This window comes from Bubalus kerabau, chromosome 9, assembly GCF_029407905.1.
Source record: "Bubalus kerabau isolate K-KA32 ecotype Philippines breed swamp buffalo chromosome 9, PCC_UOA_SB_1v2, whole genome shotgun sequence".
Lineage (NCBI taxonomy): Eukaryota > Metazoa > Chordata > Mammalia > Artiodactyla > Bovidae > Bubalus > Bubalus kerabau.
The window spans coordinates 39740521-39756542 of record NC_073632.1 but is presented as its reverse complement, the minus strand read 5'-3'; the positions used below and the strand labels follow the sequence as shown (position 1 = coordinate 39756542).

General features: G+C 39.2%; 1 protein-coding gene and 1 long non-coding RNA gene across 4 annotated transcripts in view; one reads left to right on the top strand and one right to left on the bottom strand.

Moving 5' to 3' along the window:
* The first annotated feature begins 3265 nt into the window (after positions 1-3265).
* LOC129619744 (uncharacterized) lies at positions 3266-14810 on the top strand. The gene is made up of 3 exons (XR_008698075.1): positions 3266-3402; positions 14115-14199; positions 14680-14810. It is a non-coding gene; the product is annotated as an uncharacterized LOC129619744 (long non-coding RNA).
* MAN1A1 (mannosidase alpha class 1A member 1) overlaps positions 9645-16022 on the bottom strand; it is a 174329-nt gene continuing 167951 nt past the window's right edge. For all 3 annotated transcript variants that reach the window (XM_055535050.1, XM_055535049.1, XM_055535051.1), the window contains 2 exons: positions 13168-13283; positions 9645-12319 (listed from right to left, as the gene is read on the bottom strand). In XM_055535050.1, the coding sequence (XP_055391025.1) occupies positions 12193-12319; positions 13168-13283 (243 nt within the window). In that variant the 3' untranslated portion in view covers positions 9645-12192. The remainder of the gene's footprint in view (positions 12320-13167; positions 13284-16022) is intronic.

Genomic DNA, 16022 nt, shown 5'->3' with positions numbered 1-16022 from the left:
CGGGAAGCATTGGTAAAAGACTGTGAGGTAGGAGAAAGGAAGAAGCCAGGGTATTTCCTATTCATCGTGCTTGTAGCGCTGCCTAGCCATTGCTGTATCACCTTCATGATTCCAGCGTCTCCTGGACCATTCCTTCCCGCTGCGGTCTCGGCTTCTGCTGAGTCCTCCATTGCTGATCTAGCTCACGCTCTGGCCTTTTCTGCTCTCTTGCAGCATCACCTCCACCTTGTGTCTTTCCTCCTCCCGTCCAGAGACTGGCATATTGCAGTTGCTAATTTCTGAACTGCCATCAGAGTTCGCCATCCACTGTTTGATGTCTCAGCTCTTGTATCAGCAATGTAACACGTTCTTCGTGTTAAATTTCTTCTTTTTGAGACTGAGTCATTTCTGGTTCCCTGGCTGACCCCACTTGTAATAATTACAAAGATAGTGACCATAGAAGAAACTGGAGGATTTCTCACTTTAAACAAATCTCTTCACAAGGTGATGCCTGCTTCTGAGAATCTAGGGATCTTGTATTGTAACCATGAGAATCACAGAAAAAAGAAGGTTTTGCCAACTTCCTTTGAGATGTGGGGCATATTAGCAGTTTCACCAAAGGTCTCAGGGAAGCTCCTAAAATGTACTGAGGAGCCACCAAGTAACCTCTGTACAGTGGAGCAGTAATTGACACTTGGTCTTGGATTTTTATCTCACGAGGTAAAATACAATCTCATTGCCATATGGATTTTTTTCCTTGCTTCCAACTTTTTATAAAAATATCATGGGCAAAAAGGTAATACAGCATATATTTGTAGAGTAAGGGAGGAGTATGTATGTCTCATTTTTCCCTTCACACCTTTTACTCCAAAATAGAATAAAACATTTATTTTACAGTGTATTCAAGACTCATTTTAAACAGAATAGCTTCTACAGTTAATCAATAGATAAAACTCTGGAGAAGTCTTTGCTCTTGCTCAGACGTGCTGAATCTCCTATTTAAAGAATAAGCTGTGTACATGAGCCAAGAATGCTTTTTGGTTTGGCAGTCTTTATCTGATCTTTGGGAGAGGTTAAAAGCCTAGATACACAATGTGGGAATTTTGAAACTTCTCCTTAATGCACTTGTCATTGTATGAAGAGAGAGAAAGAAAACTAAATCTTTTCTATACCATTTTTACAACAGAAAAATAAACCCAAGATCTTGTGAAAATTCATTATATTTATTTACCTTTTAATCATGTTTTTGATGTATTATATGCTTTTATCTAGTGTTTAAAAGAAATTGTGTATATTGATTGATATAACGACAAAAGTCGCTTTCAGATTTTCAGGGACGGATTAATCTCTTTGAGATCTCTTGTTATTCTCCCTCTCGGTTATTTGCTCATTTATATTAGCACTTCCACCAGAAATAAAGAAGACAAGAAGATAAGGTTGATGACAGTGAAAATTCTAGCTAGCCATTCTGTCACCTGTTATTATCGCTGAACAAAGGCCAGCTTGCGAAAAGGAAGATGAACTTACTAGGAGGAATATAACAATGTCATTATTAAGGGATTTGCTTGACTCCTAAAATCCCTGATCCTATTTCTAGAGAGGATTACAAAAAGGCTGCAGTAGCTACAGAGGCATTCTTCTTCCTTTACATCACTGGCAGCGTCTCCCATGTGTTTCGCTGACCAAAAGAAGCCAGTCTCAGATGTGTGAGCAGCCTTTAACTATGACGGCTCAAACAAAAAAAAACCCCATCCCCTCTAAAACAAAATAAACAAGCAAGCCTAATCCTAATGATGAGAGAGTATCTGGTGTGTCTGCTGATCTTACCAGCAGTGTGTAGTCCAGAATCAATTAAAATGGAGGAATACGGCTTGGGCTCCTGTGGGTTCTCCCTGAGACAACTGATATATTTTGAACATGCTAAGAGATGAGAAAGCTGTCCTATCTTTGGTGAGTTTACTGTTGCAAGTACAGTGATGAGAATTTTCTAATGACAGATTATAATTAGGTATCTCAGTTAAGGTAAACATGAGATTACCCACTAAAAATAGAATCCGCATTCAGTCTTGCAGATAGAAGTACCACTTGGCTTTAGTAGGGCCTAGCAGAGGCTGTGTTCTGTTGCAGGCAAACTTAAGATGAAAATTCTGTTTTTATCTTTTCAACAAAAGTTTGAGACTTTTCCTTCATAATACGTTGTTTGTATGTGCTGAGTTACTTCAGTTGTGTCTGACTCGGCTACCCTTTGGACTGTAGCTCTCCAGGCTCTTCTGTCCGTGGGATTCTCCAGGCAAGAATACTGGAGTGGGTTGCCATGCCCTCCTCCAGGGGATCTTCCCGACCCAGGGATCGAACCCCCATCTCTTACGTCTCCTGTACCGGCAGGTGGGTTCTTTACCACTAGTGCCACCAGGGAAGCCCTTAACACCTTGTTCAGTCTTTACTGTATGTTCTCTGAGTGCTTTCTAAGTGCAGGATGGAAGGATGTAACCAGATTGAAGACAAATACATGCCAGATGCCACATTAAGTCTTGTATTTTTATTCATTAATAAGCCACGGCAACTTCCTTTTAAAATCTTATATATTTTTGCATATTTGCCCCTTTTCTAGCCTCCAGCTCTGTTCAAGCAAGAAGCAAGTCTAACTTGCTCTCTGCTGAATCCCTAGGAACCTGGGATAGTGTCTGAAACACTCTGGGAGCTTAATGAATGTCTGTGGAATGAATGAGTAAAAAATAATGACCCGAGAGTGTGATGAATGTGAATAGGAGTTTGCATAAAGTCCTTTGGAGACTCACAAGAAGCAAGAACAAACTGGGGGAAGAGGGAGGCAGACAGGTTACAAACATGTAAATTGAGACTTAAAGGTGCGTAGACATTTTTCCAAGAAGAGTAGAATACAGACAGGGAGGGCCATTTCAGGTGGAGTCCAGAAAAGTGAAAGTCAGCAGGGGTGTGGCAGGGGAGGAGAGGGGAACTGTGTGTACTTTGTTAGGCAGATTCTAGGGCAGAAATGCAAGCCCCTCTTCAGAAGTGAACAGTCGGCTTCACTGGTGGGGAGTACTAGATGCAAGGCAAGTGTCACTCTGACATAATTCATGTCCTCAATGCTATAGAAACTCTCAGTCTCTTTCCTTTTTTTTTTGAAGGTGGGGGACAGGTAACGGGACTCTCAATCAAAATCACTTTATGCATTTGTCTTTGAAAGGATGTGATTAGTTTTAAATTACTATAAGTACATTTCAAACATTTAAGCTGAGGAGCTTCCAGTTCAAGATGGGAGAGTAGAAGGATACGTGTGCTCATCTCTTCCTGCCAGAGCACCAAAATCACAACTAGCTGTTGAACCACCATTGACAGGAGGGTGCTAGAATCCACGAAAAAAGATACCCCAGTCCAAAGACAAGAAGATGCAATGAGAAGGTAGGAGGGGCACAATCACGAAAAAATTAGATCCCATAGTCACCGAGTGGGTGACCCACAGGCTGGAGAACAATAATACCAAAGAAGTTCTCCCACTGTGAAGGTTCTAGGCCCCAAGTCAGGCTTCCCAGCCTGGGGATCTGGCAAAGGGACTGGGAATCCCCAGGGAATCTGACCTTGAAAGCCAGCAGGGTTTGATGACAGGACTTCCAGGGGACTGGGGGAAACAGATGTGACTTTTGGAGGGCACAAACATGTAAGCTGATCTTGGAAGCAATACTGGCTCTTTCAGAAATTATTTCAGCAATCCTTCCGAGTTCATTAAATTGATTCTGTTGGTTTCCAAAGCTACTTTTGGATGAAAACAAAACTATACTTCAATTTAAAAGCAGTTCTTAACTTGCAGGCACTGCTTTATTTTCATGGCATTATTTGAATACATCGATGACACAGCTGATAATAGTGCTCTTACAAGTGCGGCAGTCAGGCAGGTTGATCTCTCTTTCTTTTCTTCTACAAATGCTGAAAGAAAACCGCCTGTTCTTTAATAAAAAGTATGTGGAAAAGTCAATTAGTGCAGCACACTGGTGTGAAGAAAGAGCTGGATATTTCTGTTCTCATCTTAGAAAATAAGAGCTAAACTCTGACCTTGGAAGATGAGCAATAACATGTGTTTGAAGCAGTCTGATTGAAGGACGGCATCCAAAAAAGCCTAGGGTAGTTGGAAACCGCAAGCAAAATAATAGCAAATGTGTTGTCATAACAAAACAAGCTGGAGGCTTCCCAAGGTAGAGGAGAGATGATTCTTTTGCAGGAGATGATTCTTTTTAGCTCTTTATAAAGCTAGAAATAGGGACTGGGATTCAGGGATTGAAGCACCATCCTACCAGGTACAGAGATAAGAACACGTACATATATGAGCTGTATTAGTCCTCATGATGTAGTGTTATTATTCCCATTTTACGGATGAGAAAAGTAAGGTTTTGATGTCTCATAATTTGGGTGTGGTGGTCTCAAGTCCACGCATGGAACATTCCTTCCTTGTGTATTGCGTTCCCTGCTCCACCATCCACAACAGACATTACTGAAGGTACAGCCTAGCTGCTCCACCTGGCCTGATCACTCCTCTCATTTTACAGATGAGGAAACTGAGATGTAAAGACTTGTTTCACATCATGCAGGAAGTTAATGCTATAGCCAAGTCTGGAACTCAGTTGTCTTGATTCTTAGTGAAATCTGCTTGCCACTGGCCCAACTATACCTATGTTCTTCTTCTCTACTGCATTATATAAAGAAAAGAGACTAGATGGATTTTTAGTGGTGGTATTTAAAATATATAAAATTTTGCAGTTCCTGGCCAAGAGTTCATTAAGTCACAAAGTTATCCATCTGGAAATAGATGGCAAGGTGACCAGTACTTAAAATGTACTTAGGGTTTATTTAACCAGCGAGGCTAATGTGCGGTATTGACCGGCAGGGTGGTGGTGAGGTTTTGCACAAAGAAGGAAGAGACAGTTTGCTAGTCCTTCTGTCACTTACTAAATAGATGCCTTGGGTCCCAAGAGTCAAAGCTGGCACACCCATGATACAGGGCCAACAGCACCGTGCCTGCCTTAAGGAGTTGGTGTGGTGACTTCTCAGCTTAGTTCTAAGGGCCGATTTGATGCTATGTGTTTCTACTTTCTACCAACAACTACAAAAATTGAAAGTCAGGAACAAAGTTCCTAAAAATTCGGCAAATGAGAATCATCATTTCTCCTTGGAGAGTCAAAAAACAAAACAGAATAGAACAAGCAAAACAAAAAAACTCTTAGGTGCCAGTCATTTTTTGGAAAATGTTACTTGAAAATCAGTACATTTTATGGCCCGTTGTGCAGAATTATGAATTAATGTGTGTTCATAGCCTAAGGCCAAAATAACCCAGGATGTGGAAAAGTTGCTCTGCATCTATCCCTGTTCTTCTCTAGGCTTTCATGGTAATTTGCATTCACTGGGGAATTAAATGAATCTGTAACACAAGTTTACGTTAATTTATTAGTAAGTAATGTTTTAAGGGCATTCAAAGTGATCTTAACAAGTCAAAAAAAAGTCTTTGGTGATTAGCATTACAATGAATGTAAAAATAGGGCGGGTGGGAGGGGCAAAGGTGGGTGTGGATGGAAATGAAGGTGCTTTTCAGAGGTCATTTCCAAGAACATCTTATACATTTACATGACACATGGCCCACTAGGAATTCTGTGTACTCTGCACAAGTGACAGCCATGTTAAAATTCAAGAAAAACAGAAGAAACAATTTAAGAATTGACTTTAAAAGCAGCTATTGGGAGAAGAAAGCAAATGGAACAGTCATTGAATTAAAAATTGGGGTGATTGAAGTTAATACTTTTAAGATTCCTTCAATAAGAAAGCGTTGTTTAAAAATCCAATGTAAATCTGTTTCTCAAAGATTTAGGTGTATGGCTTACTACTTAGAAATGCTTTTGTAAAAGGATGAATCTATGTTTCCAAAGTGATCCAAATTTTGTTTCAGGTTGCTGTTGTGCTTAAACCTTGAAGTAGAAATAAAAACTCAGAAGGTACATAGGCTTGTCATGACTTGCTAATTAATTACTTCTTCTGCTATTTTAGGACTTCCACCTACTTATAACTTAAAATTGTGGCTCTTGACTTTAGAATGGATGGGAATTACAGAAAGAGCTCACTAAACATGGATATTCCAGGCCACCCCTTAATTTTGATTTGCTTAGTTTAGACTAATGCTCTGGAATCTGCAGTTTAACAAGACAAGAGATTCTGGCACAGGTGAACTGCAGCCGACACCTTGAGAAATACAGCCTTAGACCAGTTTCCAACAGTGAACTGAATTTACACCTTTATTTTGGAGTAGGCTGGTTGGATATAATGTACGCTCTCATATATTGTTCTTTCTTATAAGCATAAATCTTACTAAATCTCTGTGTCTGGTAGCACGGAGCCAGGATAGAAAACAGTTCCTGACCTTGGGAGAATTTCCCAGTTTCCTCATATTTAAAATAAAAGAGTTGGACTAAATGCTGTCTAGACTCCTATGTAGTTCTAATACTTTATGTGCATATCTGATGCCTGGCAAACATTTTGTAAAGGTTATGACTCATGTATTGGCCAATGTAGATGGAATGAACAAGAAGAAACAGAAATCAGTCTTTGGGCCATTAAATCAGTTAAAAAGATTTAAAAAAAAAATTCTTTTCATCCCATTCGGAGTCCCCCCAGATGTCAGGCACAACCTAAGGAGCTAGAATGGCAATTAGATATATGAACTCTAGGCTTAAATAAATTCAAAGAAAAAGATCTACATTGTTTTCTTAAAAATTTAAGCAACAGTCTACATATAATTGGGCTTCCCTGGTGCTTAGTTCAGAGAAGGCAATGGCACCCCACTCCAGTACGCTTGTCTGGAAAATCCCATGGACGGAGGAGCCTGGAAGGCTGCAGTCTATTGGGTCACTGAGGGTCAGACACGACTGAACGACTTCACTATCACTTTCATGCATTGGAGAGGAAATGGCAACCCGCTCCAGTGTTCTTGCCTGGAGAATCCCAGGGACGGGGAGGCCTGGTGGGCTGGCGTCTATGGGGTCGCACAGAGTCAGACACGAGGAAGTGACTTAGCACCAGGTGCTTAGTTGGTAAAGAATCTGCCTGCAATGCTGGAGACCTGGTTTTGATCCCTGGGTCAGGAAGATCCCCTGGACAAGGAAATGGCAACCCACTCCAGTATTCTTGCCTGGGAAATCCCTTGGGCAGAGGAGCCTGGAGGGCTACAGTGAATAGGGTCACAGAGTCAGACACGATTTAGTGACTAAACCACCACCACCACCTACCTACACATAATTATCAGAAATTAGATGTATTGATTGCCAAGCTGTCATCTCTGTATGGATGGTTGATATTAGTGTAAAAAAAAAAATTATGCTTAGAATCTTTTTAAGTAATCCTGTCACCAACAGAGTAAACAAAACCAACATTTGTGTTACAAATAATTGAATTCAGAAGGTTCCCTTTTGATTAACTCTACATTAAGTAAAAAAAAAAAACAACAATTTATTTGCTTGATGCTATTGAAATAGGTTCTTTTTATGATATAGTGACTGGGAGATTAAGTTACAGAAAATAATAGTAGGCTATTCAAATAGAAACACTGAAAAAAACTCAATATTGGAGAAATCACGACTTACACTTTTTTTGGTATGTATTTTACACAAGGCTATCTATACACAGTACCTTAATGATATAAATGCTGTAAAAAAACATCTGTTGGGTGAAGGTTATTCCAATCATAAATACTAATTTACTCTATATTTCCCTAAAACTACCATGTGTGCTAAGTTGCTTCAGTTCTGTCCAACTCTTTGTGACCCCATGGACTATAGCCTGCCAGGCTCCTCTGTCTATGGGACTCTTCAGTATTCTCCAGAATACTGGAGTGAGTTGCCATGCCCTCTTCCAGTGGATCTTCCCAACCCACGGATCAAACCCATGTCTCTCACGTCTCCTGCACTGGCAGGTGGATTCATTACCACTAGTGCCGCCTGGGATGCCCCAAAATTACTTTAGGGAGCAGTTTTAAAAACCGCCCATTCTTGTGATTAGTTATTTAAAACAATAGCAGGTAATACTGGTACTTAGTATTTTTTTTTTTTTATTTTATTATTATTTTTTTTAATGTACTACTTATTAAGATATTTGTAAATAGCTGTAGCAAAGCCTATGAATACAAGGTAGAATTTCATTCATTCATTCACCCGGTAACCAAGCATTCACTGTGTACACCAGGTATGAGATGCCACTCCAGCACTGAAAACGGCAGGGGGAGAAAGACCCAAGAAAGTAACTTTCTGTTCATATGGAGCTTAAATTCTAAGAGGTCAGGCAGACAACAGACACAAGGAAAACAAATATGTTACATAACAAATCTAAATAGAAAATAAAACAGAGTAAGGGGCAAAGGGTGACTGGGAATTTTATACTGATTTGTCAAGGAATCCACTCTGATAAGGTGCTAATTAAGCAGAGGCCTGAATGAAGTGAGGATGAGCCAGAAAAACATCTAGGAGAGATCTGGGCAGAGAGAACAGCAGCCCAAATGTTTGAAACATTTTAAAAAGTACAACCTGAATTTGAAGAACCTAGCCTTTTTTTTTTTTTTTTTTAAATTTTATTTTATTTTTAAACTTTACAATACTGTATTGGTTTTGCCAAATATCGAAATGAATCTGCCACAGGTATACATGTGTTCCCCATCCTGAACCCTCCTCCCTCCTCCCTCCCCATACCATCGCTCTGGGTCATCCCAGTGCACCAGCCCCAAGCATCCAGTATCGTGCATCAAACCTGGACTGGCAACTCGTTTCATATATGATATTATACGTATTTCAATGCCGTTTTGGGGGTTCTCCTGTAGCTTAAGTTGTTCTTTTCTATTAAGCCTCTTTGACCACTCAAATCCTAGTGACCTCCTTCTGCTCTGAATGTCTATAGCAGAATTTAACTTGTCATTTAACATGATGAAATGTTTTGTTTCACTGGTGGTGGTGGTGGGGTTTGATCTCAATTGGATTATCAACTGAAGAACAAGGACCACTGATGTCTCCCTGGTGGTCTGGTGGTTGACAGTCTGCCTGCTTAGGTGGGGGACACAGGTTTGATCCCTAGTCTGGGAACTGGGATCCTACATGTCTCAGGGTGACTGAGTCCCCATGCAACAACTACTGATCCCATGGCCACAATTACCGAAACCTGTGCACCTAGAGCCCACGCTCCGCAACAAGAGAAGCCACTGCAATGAGAAGCCAGAGTACTGCAACTAGAGCTTTTTTGCTTTTGCTCGCTGCAGCTAGAGAAAGCCCATGTGAGCAACGAACACCTAATGCAGCCAAAAATGAATAAATACATAATAATTAAAAAAAAAAACAAAACAAGAAACACACTTCATGTTATTTCTGATGCCAACTCCCTGTCTCTACTCCATGTGCCCTGGTGTTCAACATATGTCAGATTCTTAACAAAAGTATCTGATTAACCGAAGGTGGTTATGCAAAATTATTTGCAATCTAATTTTTAATGGGAAAACTGTCCTTGTCACAATTCTCTGGGTATGGTACGGAATCACTGTTAGAATTTAATATGTCCATTTGCCATGGTACACACTCATCCCAAAACATCCAAAAGCTTACTTAAATGTAGAAAAACAGAACAAATGAGGAGATATATCAAAAGACTTTATTTACAATAGAGAAATTTTACAAATATAGTTTTTAAAAATTATGTGTCAATCTATTATGTTTCCCATAACATTAGAGATTTATATAAAGTTGAAAATGACACAGTGGATTTAAGTACAAATAAAAAACAATGGGAAGAACTACTGGTACACATGAAGGTGTCATGAGAAACATCACTGAAGTTCTGTAAACTGCCATATAACTTACATGTGTGTCACACAATGCATACCAAGCATGTGCAGAAACAAAATTAAGTGCTATTTTAATTATTCACCTTTAGGGATGTGAAAACATATGTAAACATAATTGCACAGTTTTTGCTGAAAATGAACGAAAGACAGCCTCTACCTAAGGACTTCAGTTGTTTAAAATAATTAACACAAAATATAACTTTAATTAAATTATATCACCATAATAGTAATCTCTTATTTTGCTTACATGATTGGTATTTTGGGTCCTAGGCTAAAAATATCCAAGTTCTAGAATTGAAATAACTTTGTTCTTGCTATTGGCTGGGCAACATGTAGTACAATCTTCTTACCTATTTATATCAGAAAGGAAAAGGTTCATCATAGTACAGTCCTATGTGTTCATACAACCTGATTTTAATATCCTATCTGCTGCAGAAATACCTATCAGCTTGTGCTCTTTCAAATCAGATTGAAAAGCAAAGAAAATAAATTATTTTAAATTGCTAGTTCAAAGACATTCATATGAAAGTTATAATCTAAATACATATGGCCCAATTTTGATGAGAATCTTCTATGTTTGCCTTTAAGTTTTGGAAATAGCAATCATGACGTCCTAAAGGATCTTTTCCACTTACTAACTTTACTGATTTATTTTTTGACATATACCAATGAATAACATTGAAAAAAAGGGCAGGTCATATGCCTTTCAGACAATGGAAATCTTTTGAAAAGCTTTCAAAAGCTGAAATAGCTAAAACAACTCAGTCTATTGAGATCTAAGAAAATAACTGTCTTAAAAACTATTAGGCTGAAGCATATGAAATTGCTGATACTGAGCAATTTTTAAACTACAAATGCCTTAATTTCATATGCTTCAACCTAATCTATGGGGTTGCACTGATCTTTGTGACCGCTGTAGTTGAAAAGTACAGATGGTCAAAAATCTCTGTACCTCAGTACACGCATCATCATATTAGCCCTTTCACAGGAATATATATAAAATATGAACCAATATGATAACCAAATCTATTTCTGGGAAAACGACTCATATCTCAAAAAATGTTTTGAAGAATCATTTAATTATAATTATTTTGATCTGCTACAGGACTGTAGAGGATTGGGAGTGTCCATTCCTATGCATTACTTCTAAGCGGAGATTGCTTCGTTGAACTTAACCAGACAAAATATACTATATCCTAATTTGGCCTAAAGTTTAATAGATTTTTCCTCAATTGACCATGAATAGACACATTGCGAAAGATTCTCTGAGTTAAATCCTGCTTTCATAAACTGAAATGAATAATTTACTAAGTCTGAGAAAAGACCCTTTTCAAACCTGAAAAACCTAAACAAATGTAATAGTTTCTTTTTTTCAAGAAAAATACATTACAGATGAAATGCAAACAAAAAACCATATGAAATACCCTCTTTCCAGAGAGTGAGCCCCGATTTCTTTACATATTCAGATAAAAGCAAAAGCTAACTCACTAAAAGTTATACAGTTTCCCTTTAAAAAATATAATTCGGTAATAGCAGAGCTCTGCAAAACTGAAAAGCTCACTTTGTTGTGTGGTGGAGAATGGAAGAAATTAACCAGTACATGATCCAGAGATGACACAGGGCATTTAAAATAAAATCTGAAAACTATTTCCCAAATTAGGAAACACTAATATAATTAACTGACAAAAATATACCGTGGATCTGATGAAATGAGGTCGACAGGAGATGATCCTTTGGGGATGATATTCTAATTTGAATTACAATGTGAGTAAAGTATTCTAGAAGATATTCTATCAAATAATGATAGACCCGCATAAGGACACTGTCACAGTTATAAGATCTGTCTCTGGTGGATAGACAAACCCGATTAACATGAAATTGAAAAGGAAAAAAGCTTTTTTATTATTTAATTCATTATTATGGCTTTTTGCAACATGGCAAAACATTACAGCTTAAAGCAGACATCATCTCCTCATAGAGGAGGAAAAAGTTTTGCAGTCAAATCAAAATTGTAATTGAGAGATCATAGGTATACTGTTCTATTCAGTTTACTAAAAATAATACTACATCTTCATAAACTCTAGAGATAACAGATTACTTAAAAACAACAACAAAAAAACCCTGTGATTCACTGGCTGAATAATAAAGGATACAGTAAGGAATTTAGGTCCATCTATATGTATGATAATAAACATAGAAGACTGCAAAACAATATTAAAACTTAGAATAATCACAGATCTATTAATAAAAATTCATCATGTGCCTGATCACCAGAAAAAGAATTATTAAGGTATGCAGTGAAAGGAGTGGAGGAGAGTAAAATATAAAATGTCTTTTTATTTCCCATCTTCTTCAACTTTCTTTAAATTCCTAGAGAGTACAGGGAGAAGATGTGCCTCGGTGTTGAAGATCCAATGTTCCAGAGGAAGTAGATCGTCATCAGAAAATATTAAGTACAAATATCTGGAGAGAGAAACATGGGTATGTGAGGCCTGAGGGACCCGGTTAGTCAGTGAAACCACAAAGACACAGAGAAAAACCACATCAGCATCTCCCTTCCCCTTGTGGAGAAGTGCGGACAACAGTCAAGTACAGCAAAACCTTAAGAAGTACACTCGTTAATGCTGAGGAAAAGAAGCTGCTGTGTGCTTTGGTCTGTGGACAAGAACCATACAAAGCAGTCTCAAGGGGCTTCCCTGGTGGCTCAGTATAAAGAATCTACCTGCCAACACAGGAGACATGGGTTCAATCCCTGATTCGGGAAGATCCCACACTTGGAACATCTGAGCCTGTGCACCACAACTATTGAGCCTGTGCTCTGGAGCCTGGGAGCTGCAACTCTAGAGCCTATGCTCTGGAGCCTGGGAGCTGCAACTCTAGAGCCTGTGCTCTAGAGCCCTGAGCCCATGTGCTGCAAGGACTGAAGCCCAGGTGCCTGAGAGCTCGTGCTCTGCAACGAGAGAGGCCACCGCAATGAGAAGCCTGCTCACTGCAACCAGAGTGTAGCCCCTGCTCACCACAACTAGAGAAAAGCCTGTGCAGCAATGAAGACCCAGGACAGCCAAAAATTAAAAAAAAGGTAGTACATGTAAAAATGTTAACTTAAAAAAAAAAAAAAAAAGGGTAGTCCCAAGCCGCCAAACTTACACAATGATGAAAACACACCCACAGTTACTGCCATGCATGTAGAATGGATTTCGGAAGCAGTCATGCTTGCTATTATTTGAATGTGCTCACGATAAAGACAACTTTCAGAAAGAAGGTCTGTTCAGGTATCTCGGTCACACGCACTGAGAATAACTTTTACTTACTTCAGTGTCTCTGCCAGGAAGAAGCTCTGCTGCACATCATCGTAGCTCTCCTTGGTGAAGTAAACGTCCCTGAGGCCGGAGTAGCCTCCTTTCACCCTGCAGTGTTTCTCCAGGGCCTAACCCGCAAAGAGGAGGGGAAAAACGGTCATGTTTCAGGAAACTGGCTGTCACAGAGTTTTACTACTAGACTGTCACGTTTAAATAAAATAAGGACTTAAACTGACCGGCTGTGCCACCCCATGGACTGAGGCCCACCAGGCTTCTCTGTCCGTGGGAGTCTCCAGGCAAGAATACTAGAGTGGGTTGCCATTCCTTTCTCCACTGGATCTTCCCGACCCAGGGATAGAGCCCAGGGAGGTCTCTTATGTCTACCTGCATTGGCAGGAGGCTTTTTTTTTTTTTTACCACTAGCGCCACCTGGGAAGCCCATGGACAGTATATCTCATCTAACTGGAAACATTTTTACATTTAATTTCAGAATAATTTTTCAGTTTTTTTTTTTTTTTTAAACCATTTCATCTTATGGTCTAGAGCAAGATTCGTCAAACTACAGACCACAAAGTGCATCCAGCCTGATTTTTGTTTTTGTAAATACAGTATTATGGAACCACAGACACACTCATTTATATATTGTGTATGGCCATTTCTTCACTACAGTGGCAGAGCTGAGTAAATGCTTATGGCCCCCAGGCCTAATTCTCTTTGGCTCTTACAGAAAGTTTGTTGACACCTGGTCTGGAAAAACTGTTAATGTCCACTGGGATTCTAAACCACTGGTTGAGTGTGCTGGACTGCTATGGTCATCAGAACATCTTATCTTTAAAAAATCGATAGCAGAGTACTAATGAGTGATATTGGTAACTGACAGATATAAAAGGAGAAAATGAAAACCAGTGAAAAAAACATGGCTGGCATCTATTTCTGAAATATATTTTTCTTTTCTTTAGACTGAGATGGAAGAAGATGGGATTAAACCACTGGTAACTAACCAGAGAGAAAGGATCCTACATTCTTATCATTGACTGACTACAGGTGCGTATTATAGTCAGAGATGGGAAAAAATAAGGGATGGGCAGTGTGGGAATGAAAATTTAGGTAACAGAATTTTAAAATGACTTGCCTTCCATTGTGTCAGTTACTGCTAACCTGACTGCTCTTTGTACTGGATATCTGGATATTACACTGGTTTGCCTTACTGGTTACCAGGCACAATCATCTCCAGGAAGTTATTTTCTACTCACTACATCCTATTAATTTTAATAACTATATGGTAAAATAAAGATTCCCACTGTATACAAACTCTTACTGGAAATCTGGTTCTAATTCATAGAATGTGGACAAAAATAATAAAGTGTAAGACTAAGTCCCTTACAATGTTTAATGAGATAAAGGAAACATGAATAAAATCAAGTTATTCTTCAGGTTATTTTTCGGTTTTCTTCTATAGATCACAACCCTGTCCCTTTTTAAAAAAAAATTTGTATAATTATATTGCATTTTCCTCCTATTCAGCTAAACTATCAAGAAGCTACGGCATAGTTCTTGCCATATTAATTGAGAAAAATCTTCATCGGTGAGAAAAGGGTTTTGAAGGAAAGCATGGCTCTAAGAATGCGGAGCCTGGAAAAGGTGAGGTGGAAGGCAAAGGCAGGGAGCAGGAGTGTGGTGCTGAGCGATCCACTTCCATCTGCAGACACTGATAATGAGGATATTGATTCCACACCCTAGGGCTGGAGGGCAGAAGGGAGACAGCATTGGTCGGGAGAAAAAGCATTTAATTACCAGGTGAAAGAAAATCCAAGTGGCAGGCTACGTGAACATGTCTCCTAGTGTAGAACTTTTTAAAAGCCCTAAGGAACATAAGAACAATCAACTTAAAAAAAAGCAGTTTCAATTATACTCTTAGTTTCAGACAAAGAACTAAATGGAGGGAAAGCCTGAAGAAAGGAACTTTCAGGTTCTATTATATTTTTCCTTCCTTCCTTTTTTGATAACTGTTCTGTTTGATAAAAAGTCAAATGCCAGATACATGGAGTAGGCCAAAAATTATTTGTAAAAAAGGGTAAAACAATAAAAAGATTCAGAAGAAGTGGGTAAATTTGTTGTTATTGAACGTAATAAATTCCTATTTCCAGACATTTCCTTAAAAAGAAGAATTTATCCGCAAAACTTTTTCTTGATTTTGTCCCTTGAAGGTCTTTGGTTCTGTGATAAACTAAAGAGAGGGCCAGGCATGATAAACAGCTAACCCTCCTTTTTACAGAAATTTCTGTGTGGTAATGTATTAGTTGCTCACTTGTGTCCAACTCTTTGCGACCCCATGAACTGTTCTGTCCATGGGATTTTCCAGGCAAGAATACTGGAGTGGGTTGCCATTTCCTTCTCCAGGGCATCTTCCCGACCCAGGGATCAGAAATTTCTATAAGCTCCTTCTTTTGTTGTAGAAAAAAAGAGTTGTTTTGGGGGTAGGTGCTGTCCAAACAGTTTTCATCTTTTCAGTTCACTTCCACTCATTCTTTTTTCTCTCCCATGCCTAATGTGGTGAACCAGAGTAGTCAAGAACACAATCTGACATTTTAGAGGTGGGGGCTAAGTCCCAGCTCTAGACTTCCTCACTGTGGCCTCAGTTTTCTGGATCTAGGGAGCATCCTTTTTTTCAACATGAGGTTGTCCTGAGAATAGAACCAGAAGATGACACACTTACTATTATTAGCACAGTGCGGGCCTTTCAGAAGTTGAGAGAGGCCTGCCTGCATGCTAGGTCACTTCAGTCGTGTCTGACTCCTGGTGGCCCTATGGACTATAGCCCATCAGGCTCCCCTGTCCACCGGGATTCTCCTGGCAAGAATACTGGA